Source organism: Centruroides sculpturatus, unplaced genomic scaffold (assembly GCF_000671375.1).
Source record: "Centruroides sculpturatus isolate CEXI.00-Female unplaced genomic scaffold, Cexi_2.0 scaffold14, whole genome shotgun sequence".
Lineage (NCBI taxonomy): Eukaryota > Metazoa > Arthropoda > Arachnida > Scorpiones > Buthidae > Centruroides > Centruroides sculpturatus.
The window spans coordinates 1,192,669-1,217,087 of NW_019384312.1; the positions used below are offsets into that span (position 1 = coordinate 1,192,669).

The 24,419-nt window shown below is 26.7% G+C and overlaps 1 protein-coding gene across 1 annotated transcript in view; it reads right to left on the reverse strand.

Moving 5' to 3' along the window:
- Positions 1-200: 200 nt before the first annotated feature.
- The window catches only part of LOC111621879 (probable ATP-dependent RNA helicase DHX37), a 68,136-nt gene continuing 43,917 nt past the window's right edge, over positions 201-24,419 (reverse strand). Inside the window, exons 20-31 of the mRNA XM_023364138.1 lie at positions 24,134-24,370; positions 18,117-18,183; positions 16,870-17,072; positions 16,180-16,239; positions 12,561-12,717; positions 12,329-12,449; positions 12,168-12,228; positions 10,315-10,381; positions 3,741-3,878; positions 2,886-3,054; positions 2,708-2,805; positions 201-458 (exon numbers count right to left, since the gene is read on the reverse strand). Coding sequence (XP_023219906.1) covers positions 379-458; positions 2,708-2,805; positions 2,886-3,054; positions 3,741-3,878; positions 10,315-10,381; positions 12,168-12,228; positions 12,329-12,449; positions 12,561-12,717; positions 16,180-16,239; positions 16,870-17,072; positions 18,117-18,183; positions 24,134-24,370 — 1,458 coding nt within the window. The 3' untranslated portion in view covers positions 201-378. The remainder of the gene's footprint in view (positions 459-2,707; positions 2,806-2,885; positions 3,055-3,740; positions 3,879-10,314; positions 10,382-12,167; positions 12,229-12,328; positions 12,450-12,560; positions 12,718-16,179; positions 16,240-16,869; positions 17,073-18,116; positions 18,184-24,133; positions 24,371-24,419) is intronic.

Genomic DNA, 24,419 nt, shown 5'->3' on the forward strand with positions numbered 1-24,419 from the left:
TTATAAGAAGATAATGAAAACAGATAATTTATATTTTTATCTATTAATCAATTGAAATCTGAGTTCATATACTTAAGATGCTTTAAATACATTATCATAAAATATTAATGAAAATTGTGTTATGTTTGCTGAAAGTGATAAAAAATATAAATGAAGTTTTTTCTTTTTTATTTTAAAAAAATACTTTTTATTTTGTAGATTTAAGAATATATCTTCTTCAACATGTATGTAAATATGTTCAATAAATAAAAATAACATTTAATACAAACTTTACAATGTTTTTTTCACTTTTACTATACATGAAATATATATAAAAGAAGAGTTCATTGAAACTCCTTCTTAAGAATAACTACAGAATAGAACAGGAACTCTTAAAAATTATGATGATGGTGGCCATATTTGTGAAATTTCACTATGTAATTCTGCTGGTAACCATTGACAATAAGCCCAAAGTAAATCTGAAAATCAAAAATTCATTAAAATTAATCACAAATTTTTTAGAAATATTAATTAAAATATTATGTTAATTACAAATACACCATACTGATAAAATTCAAATTATAAAGAAAAATTTCTCTCTTCAAAATTCTGAAATATCTAATTTTGAAACAATAATAACTAATTGCAAATAATATGATAAATATTCACGCTTCTGTGATGTTATAAGACTTTTAATATATAATGGAATAATATGACCATTTGTCAGGAATTAACAATAAATCACATATTCAAATGAATATTACAAAATGTTAGAATTTAAATTACATCATCATGATCATCATTAATGATTTTAATTATCTGTGTTACAATAATTTTTTGAAAAAATGGCACGGTAAAAATTTCGAATTTTCCATTATTTTAAGAAATTTTATAAAATAATGAATTTTTTCAATAATGACCAATATCAATAGTGAATAAGAATGAAATAAGAAAATTATTTTTACTATCATTTGAGTCTTAGAAGGCATCAAAGATACAAATATCACAAAAAATATTTACAAATTTAAAATTTTTGAATGTGATTAATTGATTATTTAATTAATCACATTGTAATTAGCTTATTCTTTCTTTATTAAAGTTTTCTCGTTTTTAAATTTGTGATTTTTTTCTATTTAAATTTTTTGAGTTATTTTATATTTATTATGCTTTGTCTTTCAGAATGATTTTCTTTTGTGATACGAAGTAAAATATTTCAATTAGAAATTTTTACAGCTTTTAGTTTTTCATAATTATTCACCTAAATTAAAATACGCAAAGAATTCATAAAGAAGTTTCAACAAGCACTGAATATTTTAGTTTCTTTCAAATGACAACATTATGCATGATTTAATGAATTCTGAAGTACTACTATTTAAAATGTTTAATTCTTTGGAATGACATTCTTTCAACAGTTTACTATGTCTAATACATATTTTCAAGTAACATGATGCCTATAGATAGATTAAATTATAATAAATAAAATATGCTACTAATTCACATTAATATATCTTATATCTGATGACTTTCACTCGAAGAAGCTAGTGTCATATGACAGTTTATAATTTCATTTTATTTATAATTCTGAAATGTTTTCTTTATTCTGAATGTTATTGTAAGAAAAATAATCCACTTATAATTAACATTTAACTGATACAATGCAAAATTGTTTGGTTTTAGTTCAAAATTATTTCTTCTAACTTTTCGATTTATGGAATTTTTTACTTTGTAATCATTTTACTGATTATTTTGAAGTTTATCAATAATACGCACTTCGTACAACAATAGGTTTCTGAAAAATATAATAAAAATAAATTCATCAAATATGTTAATTGTCAAATATAATATTATTTCTGTTGCAGCATAATATATTTTACAAAGTTTGCAATTGAAAATTTTTGTTGGTAAATTTAATCATCATGTATTTATTCAAATTACTGTATTATATTCAAAACATATACATAAATGCCCAAATGAAATCATTAAAAAAATAAACAATTAAAAATTAAAATGCAACACTGTGCACAATGTTGTTAACACTGTGCACAATGTTGTTATCTATGGTTATCATAAGACAAGACAATAATTTTGTCTTTAAAATAAAAATTTTCTCCCTTTGTGGAATTGTAATCTAAAGCAGGACCTCCTAAAATGCAAGGCCTAATTAAACTGATTGAAAGAACTGAATCTAAATCTGATACTGACTGTAATATTAATGTCAACAATGAATAACTGCTATTAAGCAGTCAAACTAACATCTTTTTATTATATTCCTTGAAAAGTTTGTAAGTTTAAATTACTAAAAAAGTACAAGTAACAAAAATTTACTAAAAATTATTTTAATATAAAAATAAATGTCTTTTGGTGAAACAGAATAATTTATCACGGCAACAATTTCTGCTTATAAATCTGATTATATTATATTATTAATTACCATCAACAAGTGAAGAAAAATCACAGGAAAAAAGCATATACATGTATTTTAGTTTGAATTATAAAAACACATTCAATACTAGTTTATATTTGAATTATTCAAATTAGTAATATTCAACATGGCAGAAAATGAGTTTTGTTGATAAACTCTACAAGTATTTTATATTTCTGGGAAAAACATTATCATTTCTTATTTTATTGTTTGACAATCAAATGACTTATTCAACAACAATTACAAAAAATTATTTTATTGTTATTTTATTTTACTTTACGTTGAGTTGCTATTGAATATACTTACATTTTGAATCTTTTTTCCATTCTTCCAATAATGCCTTTTTACTGTCTACCTGTTTATTTATAAGACAATTCAATACATATTGAGTTCTTTCTTGAAATCTGTAAAACAAATCAAATAAATTAACAGAAAATTAAACTTAGATGTATGTTTTAATGTTTTATGTAATATTTGTACATACCTTGCCCAATCTTTAATCATATTAGTGGGTGAAATTATGAGAAATTTACTATATTTTTTTAATGCTGGTATAATTTCACCTTCAAGAAAAAATCTACCAAACCAACTGTATCTACTTGTTGTTACAGGAAATTTTAATTCAACAGGAGGTAATTCCCATTGCTGTTGTCCTAATAAAAAATAATTTTAAAATTACTATTTGTATGTATATTATAGAATAGTAAATAAGTCAACAGTTTAACTTCTTCCTTCAAATTTATCTAAAGTAATATAGTGAAAACTAATAGTTCTTATATTTAAAAACAGTAATTTGGACAAATGCTAATTAAATAAACTTGTTTGAATTTTTAATTCTACAAATATTGATACAAAGCTTTAAAATATAATTTATGTAGAACTATCAAAGTTAAATTCTTAAAATGTGAAATAGCATAATTGACAAATAAGATTTTAAAATAGTTTTTTTTATATCTTCTTCTTCCAGACTTTCTCAATTTAATCAATCTAATTATTTTAACATAAATATTATCAATATCAATTTAATTTACATTAGATAATTTATATTATACTGTGCACCTGTAGTACAAATTATTTTAATCATTAAATTTAATCAAAAACGAAATATAATTTTATAACTCTACGGATTGGTTTAAAAATAACCAAATAATAAATGTATTTCTCTTGTATTTTTTATTAATAAAAATATATCGTTAATATGATATAATTCACACAATGAAAAATAAACTTATCCTTACTGAACCTTATAACTTTATTTGCTATGTTATTATTTTAAAAAAAGCTGATTTTGAAAATTTCCATTCAAGATAAAAGTTTTAGCAATAGATTTAATATTTACCAAATGTTGATGTCATGTGACATAAAATTTCATCACTTTCTGCATCATATCTTGGAGGTGGTTTTTCCAATGGTTTAGAAAAAGAACAAAGTTGTGGTGCAACTAACGGTATCCATGAAGGATCAATAGCAGATATCACTAAAGTAAAAAAAACAAATGAAAAAAACTTAAAAATTACACTTATTTTGTAAAATATAAACAAATTTATTATTACTGATTTATTTTCTTAGTAAGTAATTACTTAATAGAAAAATAAATAAATAATTTATTGACAAAATACTTTTTAAATATATATCGTCTTCAAAATTATATTTTTAAATCCTGTTTTAAAAAGATTAAAAACAATAAAAATAAAATTTGAATTATTTAAATAATTAAACTTTTATATCAACTTTGTTTTATATCAACTTTTATATCCACTTTCAACCACTTTCAAGCCCATATCTCCCACACACTTATAGCTATCGAGATGCAACCACCATAGTGCATGAATGGAGACTTGGGGCTACTACCCCATACAATCACCATTCATGTGCGATGTGTAGTTTTGGCTGAAAAGTGAAATATAGGGACACACACGTCCATTTTTATATATATATATATAGATTTTAGACTCTTTTCATCTTGAGATTTTTAAAAAATGTTTTAAATTTAATTATTTGTATCATTGATGGACAACCGATAAACCTTTTCCACACATAAAACTCATCTTTTACACTGTAATATGTATGAACCCTCCTATATATAATAATGTATTAATCTGAAAAATCTAATTGAAAATTTAAGTGCATTTATATCAAAAATTTTATTTTAAATTATTTTCATAAATTAATAATCTAAAATTATTATAGTTCTGATTATTTTAACTGTTTATATTAATTACAGTAATCAATCCAATATAAATAAATTTATAAAATATTCATGATCAAATAATCAACTATATAAATAAGCTAAAATCAAGGTCATTCACTTAATGTGCAAATAAACTGAATAACGTCAACTATCTCATTCAAGAAAACAAATTAATTATAACTAGATGCTCTTCATTTCAACAACAATAATTTAAAATATTTTAATATAATATGAATGTTTGATGTTAAATAAATTGCTTAGCAATTGATATTTTTTACAATATTATAATTTAAAATTTTTAAAATTCCTCTTGTTTTACATTTTGATATTCCAACAATGTGCACAATAAAACCAACAGAATAAAACTTTAAATCTTATTTGAAAAACTTATCCTTCAAAATGTTATTATTTTTGTGTATAAACATTATTTTAAACATATATCTTTGAATTTGAAATACTCTAATTTCTGCTATGTACTTTTATTTATAAAAAAAAAACAGAAAAGAAATAATTTATTCCTTCTATTATTTTTATTAATAGATATTTGTCAGGATTAAGAAATATATATTAAATCAAATTTATATCTTACAAATTTGCTGTTTTCAATGTTTTCATAATTATTTGATAAAGATTGTGAATAAAAACAAACTAAGTGTTCATATCACAAAAGTATTTAAATGAAGACAAAAATAATTTCAATTAACATAAATATAAAATTAAAATTTTCATCGTGTTTTACAAAGAAGAAAATGTATTCTCACTATATAACTTTAAGTAATGTTGTAAACTTTGTAATTGCATTTCACCATCTCATTTTAAGTTAATAAGCATTAAAAAAAATCTAATTCACTTTTCTGTAGAATAATATAATTGTTACTAATAGAAATTATTTTTATAAAAAAACAATTCTATTAAAATATTTTATTAAACACAAAATTCTATTTCTTAAACATATACATAATGAATTTTTGATGATGAAAACAAATCTGTAACAGAAAACATAACAGAAAATACCAAATTCAATCACCAAACGAATTAAAAATATAATACCTAATTCAGTACGTCTGATAAGAATAAGAAAAAAGTTTACATATTCTATTGTTTATACTGAATATTGCACTGGACAAATACAATTAGAATAGATCATAATTGTTTCAATAAAAGTCTTAAGACAATATTACAGTATATTTCATAAATCAATCAGAAAATGAAAGAATGAAATCATTAAAGCTAAGAAAAAGCAAGTATTAATAAAAGATCTTGAATGAAGTTTTCGGTCATGGACGATTCATCATAGGTAAGATAAATACTCTTGTGACTTACTCATCCATAATTCAAAACAATATTTTATTTATATCAGAATAATATAACATTTTTTCTGTAAGGATTTATTTATGATATATAAAATATATAATACTGTAACATTACTCAGATAATAGATGGTAAAACTCTTATTAATAATAATTAAAACAAAAATAAAAATAAAAAAATCTTTAAGTATAAATATTCAATAAAGTAGTTAAAAACCATTTTTAAAATATAATGAATTTACAATAGATGGTAACATCTTCAAATATTATTTCTGAAAGCTTAATAATTATTATTTATAACAATTACTAAATAAAATATAAACAATAAAGCACTGACCTGTTTTGTGTTTGCTTTATCAATAGTTCCTACATTTTGATATTCTGGATGTTTAGGCAATTTTTCTACAAACAATCTATATAATTGAACACTTATAAGTAATTAAATATAAATTGAGTAGCTAAAGTTTTCATTTACACAATGCAAAATAGATCATTTAAATTTTCAGATGTAATTCATAAATAATACATTTTTGTTATAAGAAAGATAAACTAAAAAAAAAATTATATAATTTCATTTAAATATATTTCAAATATTCTAGATTTTTAATTCCTAGCAAGATTTTGATTTGAATTATAAGATTTAATGTTAAGAATTGTCTACAGTTACTATAATTATCTTTTATTATAAAGGAATATATAATGATATATTTGTATGATATACGAGCATAAATAATTTGTGATCAATAAACACAATATGCTTATTTCAGAAAGATAGTGAAGGATACTATCTCCACATAGATAGGTTCATTCAACAATGCAAAGCATTTTTTCAATCCTCATGATTTAGTTACTCTACACACTGCAGTTCAGTTCATACTTATTCATTCATCCAAGTTTTTAGATTATTTAACTAATATATCAAAATTTCAAAAAGTTCCTTTAAATTGTGTGGAAAAAATTCAGTTAAATTAATTATTAGTTGAATAATTCAATAAATTTAATTCTTATTGGTATATATAAATACAAACACTATCTACAGATCACAATCTGGAAAAGATCTGACTCAATGTCTTCAGATGGCATAATTGTTAAACTTATCCATTATGTTCAATTTGTGTATTCAAATCCTATTCCAAATCATTATTCTATAGTTCTTTTATCTAGATCAGGGATGTCCAACCTGCGGCCCGTGGCAAGGTTCAATGCAGCCCAATAAACGTGTTAACAACACCGACAAAGTTATTATTATTTTTTTATTTATTTCAACAGCATAAACTCCAAAAAGAAGTTTCACAAAACCCTAAACATTTATACATTTTTCAGTGGAAAGGAAATATTTTCAAATACTTGGAAATGTGTGAATGAGGAAAGAATACTAAATAATGCTGGAGTTGTGACTCAAAGGATTATAGACCCAAATTCGAGGAAAGGAGAGAAAGGCCAAAAGATAAAAAGTAGTGAGAAAGGTTATATAGACCTTCTGTTATGCAAATATTGACCCTTAATTTTCCAACCTTATTCATTTCTTTGTCTTTTGTGCTTTCTCTCCTTTCCCTGCATTTGGATCTATAATTCTTTGAGTCCCAAGCTTTATCTAGAATTTCTTCCAGCAAGATTTGGCTATTTTATGCCAAATTTGGTTACCTCTTTTTAGTTTGGCATAAAAAATATCATTTGGCACATTGGCTACTTTTTGAGCTACATATTATTTATAAATACAGGGTGTTTTTTTTAAACTGATGGTACTCAGAGACATCTGTAGAGCAATCTAACAGCTGGACTGTTGCCAAATTTGGAAGAGTGACTAAGGACAACATGGGAAAGAGATTCCGCGAAGAAAATAAAGTAGTACCTAAATTCAACAGTAGGGGTGGATTTGACGCTGTTATAGTCACTTAGTCACTCTCCCAAATTTGGCGACAGTCCAACTGTTAGATTGCTCTACAGATGTCTCTGAGTACCATCAATTTAAAAAAAACACCCTGTATATTAGTTGAATACAAATGCACTTTAAATGGTGTTTCATCGTTTTTTATTAATTAATTAATTTAATTAATTAGAAATGTAAATAAAACAAATATTTGTGTTTTGCAAATAAATTTTTGTTTGTCTCTTTTATAATAAATGAATTTATCTATTTCTAAGTAAAAATTGAAAGTATCTACAGAAGTACTTTTTTAAAATATCCTTTTTCATGATAAAGTTTTAATACTTATTACTATAATCTGGACATGTTAATCCTTAAATATACTTGCATATTTAAGGATTGGGCCACAAGTACATATAATATACTTGTGACCAAAGCTCCATGACTTCTTCCAAACAAAGAAACGAAAAGGTTGGACACCCCTGATCTAGATTCTATTATTGATTCAAGCACTTTATTATTTAATAAATAAGTAATATAACATTCTGCAATCATTGATGCAAATACTCATAAATGTAACATATGTAGATTTTTATAAATGTTTTTTGACATTAATTTTAACTGCAGTCATTTTTAAATTTACATAAATATTAAAAAAAACTGTCCTTTTTTTTTACTTCTTCTCTTTGAATATATCAAAAACAAAACTGAAACAGTCAAACTCAAATTTCAAAATGATTTTCTTGGTTATAAATATAACATATGGCTATTATCAAGCACCTACTTTGCACAGCAATCTGATAAGTATCTCAGATGATTATAAAAGCCACAATACAAATATCAACAAAGTAGATTCACCTTAAAACAAACACTGATTAAGAAAATTCTTGTGTTAATGCAAAGTTTGCTGTTACCTAGGCAAGACACCACTGTCACAATGTTAATTTTCATTCAATAATGTAAACAAAAATTTTACCAGAATGCATTAAACAGAACTGTAAATTACTTTCACAATCCCCAAGAAATAATCTTATTTCCAATAAGGGTGCTTTTTACACTTTTCAACAGGGCTGTGGAGGAGGAGTCAGGAGAAATTTCTGGCCAGAGGAGTCGAAGTCAGAAAAATGTGTCGACTCCTGCATTTTAAATTAAATTAAATTTTTTTATTTAACTGAAAGAAAATTTATTTTATATTTATTAATTTTTAAAAATCTTTTTGTATTTTGTTATAATTCATTTATTTTAAATACAAAATGCATCAATTTAATTTATTAAATATGGTAAAACAACCACTTCACACCTAAGCAATAATTCCAGCAAATGAACAACAAAAAACTTTTTATGTTCAAACGTTTTTGGCCGTCTTTCAGAGGCCCTCGTCAGGAAAAATTGCATAGAATAGAAAAACAGTTCTATCTTTTTAACAGTTTTTGAACATAGCTGTGTTCTAATTTTTAACATTTAAACGATGTTGAATACAAAGATTGTTACGTATTACAACATATAATTAAAATATTTATAAATAAATACAATAATAATATATATGGTGTTAATATACAAAATAATATATATGGTAGTAATAATATATTCATTGTTAAAAGTTAGCCTGATGTTTTAATGTATAAACGATGTGCAATAGGGAAAAATTGTTTCCATTACATCGCCTAAAGCTAACTTCATACTAAAGAATCATAGTTATACTTTGTGGCTTTGTAAATAATACTTTCACAATTGTGGAACTGGAATATAGTTGGAGTTAATGCAACCTCCCTTCATGCCCGCTATATAAATTTCAATAGCCTCCAATGAATGTAAGTCGTGTTGGTCAAACACCCTGTGTAAAAGCATAGTTTCATCCCAACAAGGAGAAACTCCGGGTTCAGTAGCATACTGGGCTAGTGCAGTATTATACTTCCCCTTGGACACATCATACTTGTGGTCTCATATTCTAGCCTCTAGAGATCAATACGTGGACCTGATGTATATTATACGCCTATTAAAACGATTTCTNGACTTCTGACTTCTGAGAAAAGAGATTAGAGAGCTGTCCGTCTTTTAAGCGACGTACTTAGCCCTTGGAAGTAGGAAAGAAGAGAAAGCATGAGATGTGAAGTGTGAAAAGAAAGAAAGATAGGATAGTGTGAAAGAAGGCATGGGACTCGTGGCGTCTGCATCGGCATTTTTTGAACAAAATAATACAATATATACAATTATAATACAGCTGGAGTCTTTCCAGAGTTTAAGTCCCGACAATGTTTACAATAACTTATATTATGTAAGAAATTAGAATTGCTGATTACATAAGCCCTTGAGGGTTATATGATATATACTGTAATTTAATCAATTTGAAAACATTATTGTTTAATTACAGCTAGATATTATCAAAGTATATTTAAGAAAATCTATAATACAACTTGTGCTAGATCGTTTATTTCTGAAACAATATATAACTATTATTGTTATTTGTTAACTTATTAAGATATTTAACTAATGAAATTTAATAATATTGAATTCAATAATTAAAAATATACTAAATTCTGTTTACCTAAACCATTAACTTTTCTTGTCTCTTTTTCAAGTGCTCCAAGTTGCATAAGTCTTTCTTCTGATGCCTGTAAATAAAATTACAAAAAATTCCTAAAATAAATTTCATACAATCAAAAATATCTTAAAACAAATTAATTAGAAAATAATTTGTGTTTAATCTATATTTATTCTCAAAAGCTTGTTAATAAACTGTAAATGTTACTTACACATAAATTATGACAGATTTAGATTTATATGTAATCTTACATTATCCAAATATTGACAATATGTCTGTTTACTTCTTGAAATAAATTTTGTGTGTTTGTATATGTTAATTAAATCTGGTCTATAGTGTCACTGGCTATAATTATTGTCTTTGTTTTCATTGATGTTTTACATTGTGTACATTTTTCATGCATGACTGTTGTTGAGATATTGTCAGTATCTGATCTTCTGTGTAAGGCTGAAACTCCACTAGCATAAAAACAAGTGTAAAAACCCTCATCATAAATACTTTTAATCATGTGACAATGATATTTTACACTGGAGCAAGTCATAAAATGAGCATAAAGTGAATTAAGCAGTGTTCAACTTTCAATGCGAATATATCTGTAAAATGGTACCATCAACCAATCAGATGTCAGTAGAGTCTACATCACAGGTTCTCAAACTTAGTTTGATCACTGCCCACTTTGAGATTAAAAAAAATCTAGTGCCCCATGTTTTTTAACTTACTTTTTTACATTACATCTATTGCGTATCTTAAAAACAGTTATTGCAAATATAATGTTTAAACATGTATTATTATACAGATAGGATAAATAGGGTGTGACCCATATCCTATTTCTGAGATCAAAGAATGTTTCAATGAGAAGAAATAAAACTCATATTTAATCAGTGAGCCTTCTACTGCCCCCTGAAAGCCTCCAGCACCCACAAGGAGGCGTTATTGCCCACTTTGAGAAAGGATGGTCTACATCAGGGGTGTCCAACCTTTTTGTTTCTCTGGGCTGGATTGGAAGAAGTCAAGGAGTTTTGGGCCACAAGTATATATAATATATACTTGTGGCCCAATATACAATTATATTTAAAAATTAACATGTCTAGATTATAATAATAAGTNAGTTGAATCTATCATTACTATTTTTGATATATATAAGATATGAGAATTCCTAAGAAATTCCATAAAAAATAATTACAAAACAGAAATAATACAGATCAGGTTATTCTGTGATATAATCTGATTTTGGAGATTTAATAATCTAATTAACCATTTATTTTAATCTCTTAATTATCAACATGTTAATTAATTATCAACATGTTAATCAATTAATCAATTTTTTCAGATACTTGGTACTAATTAGTTACTAAATACTCCATACAAAGCAAATTGCCAGCACTGTCATTTTATTCTCATTGTTTTCATGAATTAATCTGTTGCTTGTTCTTGACCCTTCAATTCTTGGAAATTCTTTGATTCTTAAAGTTCTCAATTCTGCTCCTGATTAATTCCAACAAAAATAAATATTAACAAAGACTGTATCCATATGACCTTTATTTCTTTGACAAGGCTTGAAATCATTATTGGAATACAGTTTGTCAGGCTCTACAATGATGGTTACACCTACAGATTTTATTTATTTATCCATGAGTGTAATCTTAATTTTCTACTTTATCCAGGCTAAGTTATGTTCATACCCAAAAACTCTTCCATTTCCACAATGGACAGGTTTTCAGCTTACAGCAGAATTTAAAATAGAAAATCACTTCATTCTGAAGAATTTTTTCCATTTAAGCAGGTTTCCATTTTATTGAAGTTCTGTTTTGGACAGGTTTTACTATTTTAATTTATGATATAAAACTTATACTTGCCTGATAAGCATTTTTAAATTTTTTTCTATTCTCTTTCTTGATTTCATTTATTGGAATTTTTCTAAAATAAAATAATTTTGTAAATTTCATATAAAAGTTTTTATAATCATTTACAAATTACTTAAAATTATATAAAAATCTAAATTTTTCTCAAATGTTACTTTGCAACATGATTTATTCCTGTAGCTAAAATAAGTCGACATAAATATTCTTTTTGAGATGCTGTTGGAACATCAAGTTTTGGATCCATGCAATAATTATATTTTGATGATAAAAGATTCACTGAAATAAAGCCATTATTTTTTTTCATAAATTAGCATTCAAATAAATTTGTAATAATAAAAAAAACCTAAAATATAAAATTTATTTTTGAACAGTTTAAAATTTTATTACCTTCTTTAGTTAATTGACAACGCAGTTTACGAATCTCCAATAGGGCTTTATATCTCAGACCATTGTCATCACATACTTTTCTACTTAGTCCAACATTTTCAGTACCTCCAACTGCTTTTAATAAAACCATAATATCACCAAGGCCATGAGCACATTCCTAAATAAAAATCCATTTTATAAAATAACATTCAGAAATTTACATATTATATATATTGTATTAAACTAACAAATATTATTCAGATCATTTAGATTTTTTAGAATGCTAAAAAATAATTGTTGAAAGTAGAATTTTTAGTATTGATCAGACAACAATTCTGACTGTACAAAAGAAACTTATATATAAAATTTTGGACTCCGATTTGAATTAAAATATGGCATGATCCTTATTGCTTATTCTGCTGTATTTAATCCTTAAGGTGGGATGCACGCATGTGGTGAAGAATGGAAAAGTTATGTGTTTGTGGTGACTTTTGTTGTTGCAGCCCTGAAATGTTGACACTTTTCATCATGCTGCAAAAGTAGAGTGAGAATCAACTTTTACAGCATAAGTGATAGACATTTTCTATAACCAATCATAACCCACTTCATTAGTTATGTTTATATCATCTGAGTACATGAATCACATATACAATACCTGTATTTATTTAATGGCAAAAATTCCAAATATTACTATCAATGTAGAAAAGTTTTTTGATTCTGTGTGAAATTATTTCTTTTCACATTATTATTCCTATGTTAATAAAGATTTAAAATAATAAACAAACTATGGTGAAGATAAATGGTAGCATATTAAAGTATATTTTCAAATAAAGTTCATTTATAATTTTAATTTTTCTTATAAAAAAAATGTTTCTTATATCCTACACTTTCTCTTTCATTGAAATCTTGATAAATAAAGCAAACTATATAAAATAAAAGTTGTAAGCAGAAAAGATACAGACTCTCATCTTCTGTCTTGAATATCAAGTGCATTTGCCAGAAACAACTTCTGCTTTTCACTTGTTTGGCCATAGCATCTTGCAGCAAAGTTGCATCTTGCTTTTCTGTTTTTCCATTCCAGATTGCACATGTACTTCTGCTTTATTGCTTTTCAAAAAATGTCAAAGACAAATTCTTACACTTTCTTGGTAGATTTTTGTTTATTATAACAAAAGACAAGAAGAATAAAACATTACTGAAAATATAACAATATTTTATTCTTTGAAGAATATTTGCAGTAACTGTTTTATTGCATAAATTTATAAATGAAAACTCTATCTCTAAAATAATAAGATAAAACCCTATTGAAAAATTTTGTGTTACTGTATACCATGCGTATTTTTTTACCTTTATTTATAAGAAATGTTTTTAGAAAAAACAGAATGTTTGAGTATTTTTCGCATGGAAAATGCAAGACTTTTCAAACTGAACCATTTAGTGTAAGACAGTATTTCCCAATTCGAAAATGGACTTGTCCAGAGTTTAAGATAGGACAGGAGTCAGCCAACAAGAATTTTATGATATATAGGCACTTTGTTTACCCTCACTCCCTTGTATAGGCTTAACAATATGGTATCTTTGTACTTGCTGAAGGCTATGAGGGTAGGGAATAAGGGTAGTTGTTAATTGTGATGCTTTACAGCATTTTAGTAGCTTCCTTAGTGTCATACCAGTTGAGTTAACTGCAACTTTGTGAGATGGAAAGAAAAAAATAACAGTTTTACTGCACAATATAAAATTAAAGTAATCTGCTTTGCAGAACAGAACAGAACAGAAATTGAGAGGCCAAACAAAAATTCAGTGTCAGTGAGGCATTTGTTCACTACTGGCATAAATGAAAGAAGCTCTAAGCAATGCAAAGTCCACTGTGAGGGCTTTTCTTGGTCCTAAGACTGAAAACAAAATAGAAGTGTCCTCAACTTGAGGAAGAACTGTTACGATATGTTGAAGAAACATGCAACAACAGTTGTGCTGTAACATGTGATATGTTGCAATCATCGGCTCACAATACTGCTCAGACACAAAATATTTCTTCCCTTGAGTTTAAGGCTAGTTGAAGATGGGTCAGCAGATTTATGAAGGGGAAAAATCTTTCTCTATATAGAAGAACTACATTGAACCAAATGTTGCCTTGACATTTTATGAACCAGATTGTCTCTTCATAGATTTATTATATGGAAACAGGAAGAACAATCATATTTGCTCTCCAAAATAGGGAATGCAGATCAGACACCCATGTTTTTTGCCAAGAAACACTACTGTGGAAAAAGAAGGTTCTCAGTCATCATCAAAATAACTGGCTGTGAGAAGCAAAGATGCACAGTAAAGTTAGCCATGACTGCTGATGGATGAATATTGTCATCATATGTGATTTTCAAAAGAAAGGCCTTACCTATAGACTTTAATGGTCCACCCAGTATTCAAGTCTGAGTGCAAGAAAAGGAATGTATGGATAAAGATTTAATGAAAAATTGGGTGTAAAGAGTGTGGCAGAGGAGGTCTGGTGCTCTACTTTGTCAAAAGTCACTCCTTATGCTGGATAGTTTCTGAGGCCATCTAAATGAAGAAGTGAAGAAAGTACTGTATGATAGACAAACGGCTATGGCTGGATTCCTAGTGGCTTAACTCCAGTGTTACAATCACTTGACATGTCAATTAAACCTTTCAAGGAGGAATTTGGTTTTATGCAGAGTGGATGGCTGGAGGCAATCGCAACGTGACTTCTAATGATAAAATTCTATGGCGAGTTTGGAAGGGATGTGTGAATGGATCATGAAGGTTTTGAAATGAATTTCATTTACAATAATTGAGAAGAGTTTTAAGAAAACAGGGACTTACAATTCTATGGATGGTTTTGAGAATGATTTGATCCAGCAGGATGCTGAAAGTGATGATGACAATGAGTCTGTGGCATTGAACAGAGAGAGCAACACATCAGACCAAAAAAATTAAGGTATGTTGGTAATTCATTTATATTTTGATTCAATATAATGAATAACAATTACTGTATTTATCTCATTTTATGATTTCTGTTAAAATTTTTAAAGTTATCATAGTCATCCTTAATTTAATTTTCTTTTTATTTTTAGAGTATACACATCTATCAAAAACAGCTGCATACTGTTTGATGTGAGAGTTCAAAATATTCAGAATATGTATGCAGAGTTTTTAAAATATTAAAACTATCTTATAAAATCATGATTTCTGTTAATTAATCAAGATTTCTTGTAAGAATAAATATTGATATAGTCTACTATCAAAAATAATTTGTGTATTTTCCACTTCTCAATCTTCAATTAGTAAAAATTGGCAAAAAAAATGCAAAAAATATGCATGGAAATAAGGTATTAGGTTATCAGCCTACAAACATTTCAATTTCTTAATTTATGGTAATCTAAAATTTATTTTCTACAAAGAAATACTCAAATAACAAGAATATTAAGAATTAATCTAAAATGCCTATTACATAAGAATAAGATAAATAACTTAAACAAGAAACATACTCTGTATATTCAAACATATAAAAATGTGAAAAAGTTTTTATATCATTTATATCTTAAACATTATTTCACTTATCTTTAAAAGCTTATTTTATGATTCGTTACAAGTATAATTAAATATTATTGTAAAATGGACTCACCAATTCTGCCCATTGCATTCTCAAGCTTTTCCATTTTTTATTTTCTATAGATTTATTATTCTAAATATGGAAAATTGAAAAGGTATTGTAATTATATTTATTGCTAAATTTTAAAAAAATGACTGAAATTCAATATCATTTAATCATAAATTATCATGTTATAAATAATAGCTAAATATGCAATAATTAAATTGATCATAACTAATCTGTACAAAAATATCTATATCTTCAGTACAAAATTTTAACACAACTTGTCTGCAAATACTTGTATAAGAAATAAATTTTCTTCTGCATTATATCTTTCATAAAATAAATACAAATTATATAATATATAATAAATTTTAATTATTATGTATACATAACTGCATAAAATTAAAATTTGCAATCTGTGGATAGAACTATGGTTCCAATGGAATGTCTATGAAAAAATTCAAAAACATTTAAACCAGAAATCAACTCAGAAGATGGACAAATGACGTTTGAAAGAAGTTAGCTGAAAATTTAATAAATGGATCTTCCTTAAGCAGTTTTGGTATGAACATTAACAAAAATAAAATTACATGATTGATGAATTTATCATCAAAATTAATACATAAAGTTATTTTACAAAATATCATCATATACTCATTTAAGTTGATTATATTAATTTATAAATATAAATAAAACTGTGTTAAAATGTTATATACTTACTTCATCATCATCACCACCCTCAATTTCCGTTGACATATAAGAATCAAGAAATATTTCTCTAACTGATAATGCAGAAACTATAATTATAGTATATGGCATAACATCATTCTTAAATGAGCAAGCAATCATCTTTCCAAATCGAGGGTTGACAGAAAAATGAGTTATGATTCGGCCTAACTGAGTTATCTTGTATCCAGACTTTTCTAGAATATAAGAAATTAGAACTAATTATTAATATAATAAAAATTCTTATTTTTAAAAAGGTTTGTTATTAGATTAATCTAGAAAGTTTTGTCATTAAATTTAAATTTATAAATAATATATTGCAAAACAGACACAAATAAATACGTTATTCATTCCTTGTAAAAATACTTCCTCATAATTTAATTATAAATAATTTTTTTTTTAAATGTTAGAGTTGAAAAGTCCTAAATTCCTTTTACTATGGTACAATTCAAAAAAGAGGAAAAACTGCAATTATTACTATTTTAAAAAAGTAACATTACGATGTTTCATATTGTCATTATATAAGATGCATTATATACGTTTGCTACAGGAAATAAATGTTACTATTATTTCTTAGGGTTTTTTTTCTACAGTAACAAATGAAGTTGCTTCTGAGATAATTAATTGGATATAGATATAAGAATTTTTGCATAATTAAGTTTTATCATTAAACTTCAGTTGAGAAGTATGACTATCTGAGAACATTTGAGAAGTTTATTTTTAATGTTACGCTGGCTTTAATAAAATATTTTTTGGTTGAACTTTATTCGGGAATAGTTATTGGACTTTTTAATGAATTTATTATTGGTCATTAACCTAATTTAAAATGAATTATTGTTATTATTATTATAGATTTGACAAAATTAGAATACAAGTCACTGCTTTTGATTTCAACAAATAGGAAATATATTTTTGTTAAAATAAAGTAGCTATTAATGGTTATCATTTGCAATATTGAACTAAAAAAAATAACAAATTTAGTGAAATATATGCATTAATGATCAAATTACTGTATATGATATATACAGTAATTTAATCAATTTGAAAACATTATTGTTTAATTACAGCTAGATATTATCAAAGTATATTTAAGAAAATCTATAATACAACTTGTGCTAGATCGTTTATTTCTGAAACAATATATAACTATTATTGTTATTTGTTAACTTATTAAGATATTTAACTAATGAAATTTAATAATATTGAATTCAATAATTAAAAATATACTAAATTCTGTTTACCTAAACCATTAACTTTTCTTGTCTCTTTTTCAAGTGCTCCAAGTTGCATAAGTCTTTCTTCTGATGCCTGTAAATAAAATTACAAAAAATTCCTAAAATAAATTTCATACAATCAAAAATATCTTAAAACAAATTAATTAGAAAATAATTTGTGTTTAGTCTATATTTATTCTCAAAAGCTTGTTAATAAACTGTAAATGTTACTTACACATAAATTATGACAGATTTAGATTTATATGTAATCTTACATTATCCAAATATTGACAATATGTCTGTTTACTTCTTGAAATAAATTTTGTGTGTTTGTATATGTTAATTAAATCTGGTCTATAGTGTCACTGGCTATAATTATTGTCTTTGTTTTCATTGATGTTTTACATTGTGTACATTTTTCATGCATGACTGTTGTTGAGATATTGTCAGTATCTGATCTTCTGTGTAAGGCTGAAACTCCACTAGCATAAAAACAAGTGTAAAAACCCTCATCATAAATACTTTTAATCATGTGACAATGATATTTTACACTGGAGCAAGTCATAAAATGAGCATAGAGTGAATTAAGCAGTGTTCAACTTTCAATGCGAATATATCTGTAAAATGGTACCATCAACCAATCAGATGTCAGTAGAGTCTACATCACAGGTTCTCAAACTTAGTTTGATCACTGCCCACTTTGAGATTAAAAAAAATCTAGTGCCCCATGTTTTTTAACTTACTTTTTTACATTACATCTATTGCGTATCTTAAAAACAGTTATTGCAAATATAATGTTTAAACATGTATTATTATACAGATAGGATAAATAGGGTGTGACCCATATCCTATTTCTGAGATCAAAGAATGTTTCAATGAGAAGAAATAAAACTCATATTTAATCAGTGAGCCTTCTACTGCCCCCTGAAAGCCTCCAGCACCCACAAGGAGGCGTTATTGCCCACTTTGAGAAAGGATGGTCTACATCAGGGGTGTCCAACCTTTTTGTTTCTCTGGGCTGGATTGGAAGAAGTCAAGGAGTTTTGGGCCACAAGTATATATAATATATACTTGTGGCCCAATATACAATTATATTTAAAAATTAACATGTCTAGATTATAATAATAAGTATTAAAGCTTTATCAAGAAAAAAGGATATTTTAAAAAATTACTTCTACAGACGCTTTCAATTTTTACTTAGAAATAGATAATTTCATTTATTATAAAAGAGACAAACGAAAATTTATTTGAAAAACACAAATATTTGTTTTATTTGGATCTATAATTAATAAAAAGTGATGAAACACCATTTTAAAGTGCATTTTTATTCAATTAATATAATTATAAATAATATTAGCCGAAAAAGTACCCAAAGCGCCAAATGATATTTTTTACCTCAAGCAAAAAAAAAGTAGCCACATTTGGCCCAATGTAGCCAAATCTTGCAATGTTGGAAGAAATACTAAATAAAGCTGGAGTTGTGAATCAAAGGATTATAGACCCAAGTGCTGGGAAAAAGAGGCAAAGGACAAAAGATAAAGAAGTGAAAAAGGTTGAAAATTTACGAATCCATATTTGCTTAACAGAAGATCTATTTAACATTTCCCACTACTACATCTTTTGTCCTTTCTCATCTTTCCCTCCTTTTCCCAAATTTGGGTCTATAATCCTTTGAGTAACAACTCCAGCTTTATTTAGTAATTCTTCTGCATTCACACATCTCCAAGTATTTGAAAATATTTTCTTTCCACTCAAAAATATAAATATGAATAAAGGTTTACGGCTTTGTGAAACTTTCTTTTGAGTTTATGCCGTTGAAATAAATAAATAATAATAAATTAAAACATTTGTTGGTTTTGTTTACACGTTTATTGGGCCGCATTGTAACTTGCCTTGGGCCGCATGCGGCCTGCGAGCCATGGGTTGGATACCCCTGGTCTACATCATTGTAACATCATGCAAAAATGATGAGAAATAAGCTTTTATGTTCTCTCATGGCTACTTAGAAAAGACCTAGAAAAGATCTGAAAAGATTTATCAAAAAAGATTATTCAAGAGTATTCATTTATTTACAAGATTTATAATAATCTCTATTATAATAATGGATGCCTAAAACAAGCAATATAGATGGCCAAAAGAAAATCCTTCAATTTAGATGAGTATATAATAAAAAAGCTAAGCATATAAGTGCAGTATAGTATCTTAATATGATAATAAAAGTTAATATATGAAAGTAGAGATATTATTTTTACTACATTTGTAATTATAGTACAAAAAAATCGCAGAATATAATCCTGATCTTTATATCAATATATCACACATACAATGGTAACTTCAATACTACTGTTAAAGTAAAAACTTCACTAGTGGAGCTGGATTGCCACCACAATCCAAGCACAAATGAAAATAGGTCATGTGATTAAAATTATTTACGGTGAGGGTTTTTATGCTAGTGGAGTTTTGGCCTAATATAGTATTTCTGCATGTTGACGTATCTGTTCTGTATGCTGTTGTTTGATACATTCAAGCATTGTGTGTGGAATAAGATTGTTACATATAATTACTGTTTTCAGGTCAATAATTCTCTGTTCTGTAATAGTGAAATATGGATATTTTTGTGTGAATTTGTCATGTAATGTCAGTCAGTCTGCACACTGTCCTTTTTTTTTCCGTTTTTTTGTTTTGTAGATAATGAATTTATTCATGTCGTGAGTCCAATTCATTTACTGAATGCAGTTTTCTAACCTTGTAATCAACTGTAATTAATCAATCAGACTATCACTGAAGTTCTTCAACTGTATAGAGATATGTTATCAATGTGTGATGAGTGTAATGATGATTATGATTGTGATAGTGATGATGTTACAGTAGCCATATTTGGGCCAGTGCTATGTTTGTCATTGGTGGCCAAAGGAGACTACAGCAGATTTTTTTAAACACAATTTTCTGTCTAACCCATGAATGCAGATCTTATTTATCAAAATAAAGTTTAAACTAGTATAACATTGAGAATGTGTTAGAGCTATTTTTGCCTTCTCTATAAAGTGGATATGATTATATATCTAAATTTACATGTTTATAAATCAGTCACTCCTAACATAGAGAAGAGATGCTGTCAAGTAGTTACCCACTGTAAGATTATTTGATTCATTTCTCCCCAAAAATATCACTGGAATAGGGTCCCTACTGAAAGCTTATCATCATATCAGTATTCCTCTATGATTCTATGATTCACTGGAACTACAGAGTTCTTTCATCTTGACAGTGATTATTAGCAAAAAATTACTTGTTATTGTGATTATGTATTTAACTAATACTATTTAATAAATAAAAAACAAATAAAATGAAACAAAAAAAAATTTTGTTATTAAGTAGCCATTTGTATTTTAATGCTCAGTTTAAATGTTTCTATCTCAAATTCCATTTCATTTATTCATTATTACATCAATACTATAAGCAGCTGCTATTGGAAATCAAATGAAAGAAAAAGAAAAAAAATCCAGCAATGAGTTGCTCAACTTTCCCAGCAACATTTGGTGGTACCATCTGTTATCATATTCTATTTAAAAACTTTTTATATTTTAACTATTACATGCCAAAAGCTTAAATTAATAGGCAAAAATAGGCAAAAAGCTTAATTTTGAGGGTAGGGATGGGTTTTATTAAAAGCTGTAAAAGTTAATAAGAAGTAAAATCGTTATTAAGTCAGACCCTACTGGAGATACACACAACTCCCTTTATCTCCCCACTCCCTTGATCTTTAACCACCAAAATTTAATAGCAAACTCCCCCTAATAAGTGGACCTCCCTGAAAAATTTCAGAAATTTTCGACATAAAGCACAAAAGTTATTAATCTTTATAGAGGGTAAACAAAATTGTGCCTCATACAAACACACAAACATCAATACATACCAAAAAAAAACCCTAATTGTTTTTGCATTTCTTGACATTTCAAGGTGTCCTGAGTCCAAAAATGTAAAAGTCTTAGGGGGATCATTTTTTGACTCATCTCCATACTTTCCCTCTGTTATATATAATAGCTGGGAAAGTAATAGAATATTTAAAACAATACCTATTAAAGTGCATGCCAATAATTATTATGTTTACAGCAGACACTTTGAAGTTGTGAGACATGCAATTATTCTAGAAACTGAAAGGAACGCCAGAAATAAAAATCCATATCTTACAATGCTGAAACACACTCATTAAAATTTGTTGCTGGAGCATACTTTAAAGTGTGGATTTTTATTTATAGTTATGAGATATGCAACAATGTAGGTTAGGCAAAAGTTTTATTTCTGTTTCAGCAATTTTTTGAAGGATGTATGCTAGTTATCTGTGGAAAATTATGATAATTATCATCTCAGTTTTAATACCATATAATAATAATAATAATAATAATAATAAATAAATAAAACAGAAATAAAAAGGTGCAAAAAATGTATAATNAATTTAAAAATTTAGAATTAACTCAAATGAAAATTATTGTGCTAACTTACTGTATAATGTGTGCCATATTGCTGGAAGTTTGAGCAAAGGTTCATTACACAAACTAAGTGTTGTTGTATAAAGTGACTCAATATGAAAACAACCCTACAATGTATTATGGATTGATGCAACCCTACTTCAATCCCATTGAAGTAGAGTGGCATCAGTCCATAATACATTGTAACCATTTTCTAAAGCGTTTCTAGCAAGTTCAATAGTGGTTCTGTAATTTTTGATATCATCTTGATGTTCTTGAAAATGACAAGCCAAATTTCTAGTTGTGGCACCAATATAAAATATTTTTGCTCCCATTTAGATCTGCTGTAAAGAGACTATGTAGACCTCTGACTTCTCCAAAAAGGTAAAATTATCCCTATCATTACATGAGCCATTCACAAGCCAAATGGATTAACTCCATATTTTGATTTTTTTTTAAATATTAATGTCAAAGCACTTGATATACTCATAACTTTTTATATTCATAATAAGTTTCCCTAATAATAAGGATCAATACCACTTAATGACAAAATTTTATTGGCCATTGAAAAAACTTTTATTTATTTCAGAAGCCAATCTAATTAACTCCATACTGTAACATAAATTAGCCAGTGCACACTGCAGCATTGCAATCGCAGTGTGCACTGGCCAGTGCCTTGAGGATAACGGTAAATTATTTAATGTTATCTCATCACAAAACGTAAGTAAAAGAAATTAGTTAATTACAGTCCAACTGCAGTAGTATACTTGCGGTTTATTGAATGATTGTTTTAATTTTGTTGGCAATTGTTTTAGAAAAAGGAAAAGTTATACCATTATAATCAAGATGGATGAAACTAAAAATAATTTTTTATCCCTCCTCTCAAACATGAATCTTATAAAAACTGAAGAACAATTTGACATGATGAGACCTCAAATACAGCTGATGATGAAGACATCATTTATGTTGCTGAATAATCAATTTAAACAAAATAATAATAACAAACATTGTAATTATTATTGTAGTTATTATTCATTTTTGCAAAAAAATCTTTAATATAAAATTTACAATAACGAAGTTTCTCTATAATAAAAAAATCTATGTGAAGACTGAATTTGATATAATTACATTTTTCACTTGCCAAATTGATTATCTCCCTCAATCACAGCAAAATCGTAATAATAATAATAATGATGATGATTATAGCATATCTATGCTATCTTATATATTCTATATGTCGTTAAATAAAACCTATATCTACAATAATACATTCTACAATATTTATTTGAATTTATATTTTAAAAGGAATTTTAAAAAGAATGTTTGTCACATTTCTCCACGTTTTGTTTTATGGAGTTAATCGATTTAGCAAATGAGCAGCACACATAATAATCTGTGCAGGGAAATTTGCTGTTTTATAGGAAGTACAATGCTATATCTCTTGAAAGTGCAATTTGATGTGTAACAGCCCCCAAATATGGAATGGAAGGTTGAGCAAACACCTGACTCTTCTTTTTGTCATTGGATCTCAAAGCAGTTGATAGGAAAAGAGAGCTGCAGACAAGATTATTGACATACTTGAACTTGGATGTTGTATAAACCAGCATTGTGCACTGCTATAACAACCTGACTCAATTCTTTGTGTACAAGCAAGGGTGATAAAGAGTATAAATATGCTCTGCAGATAATAGCAGCAATGGCTGTTTTAACAGCCAGGAGGCTGAAAGAAGTTGGCTGGTATGATGTAAGGGAGTAATTTGAACTTGTGGTGCACTGAGAACCTGAGTTGCATAAAGGTCCTATGTATAGGCAAATCTATAAAAATAATTTCAAGTAAAATAATAACGCTGACAGACGGTGTTAA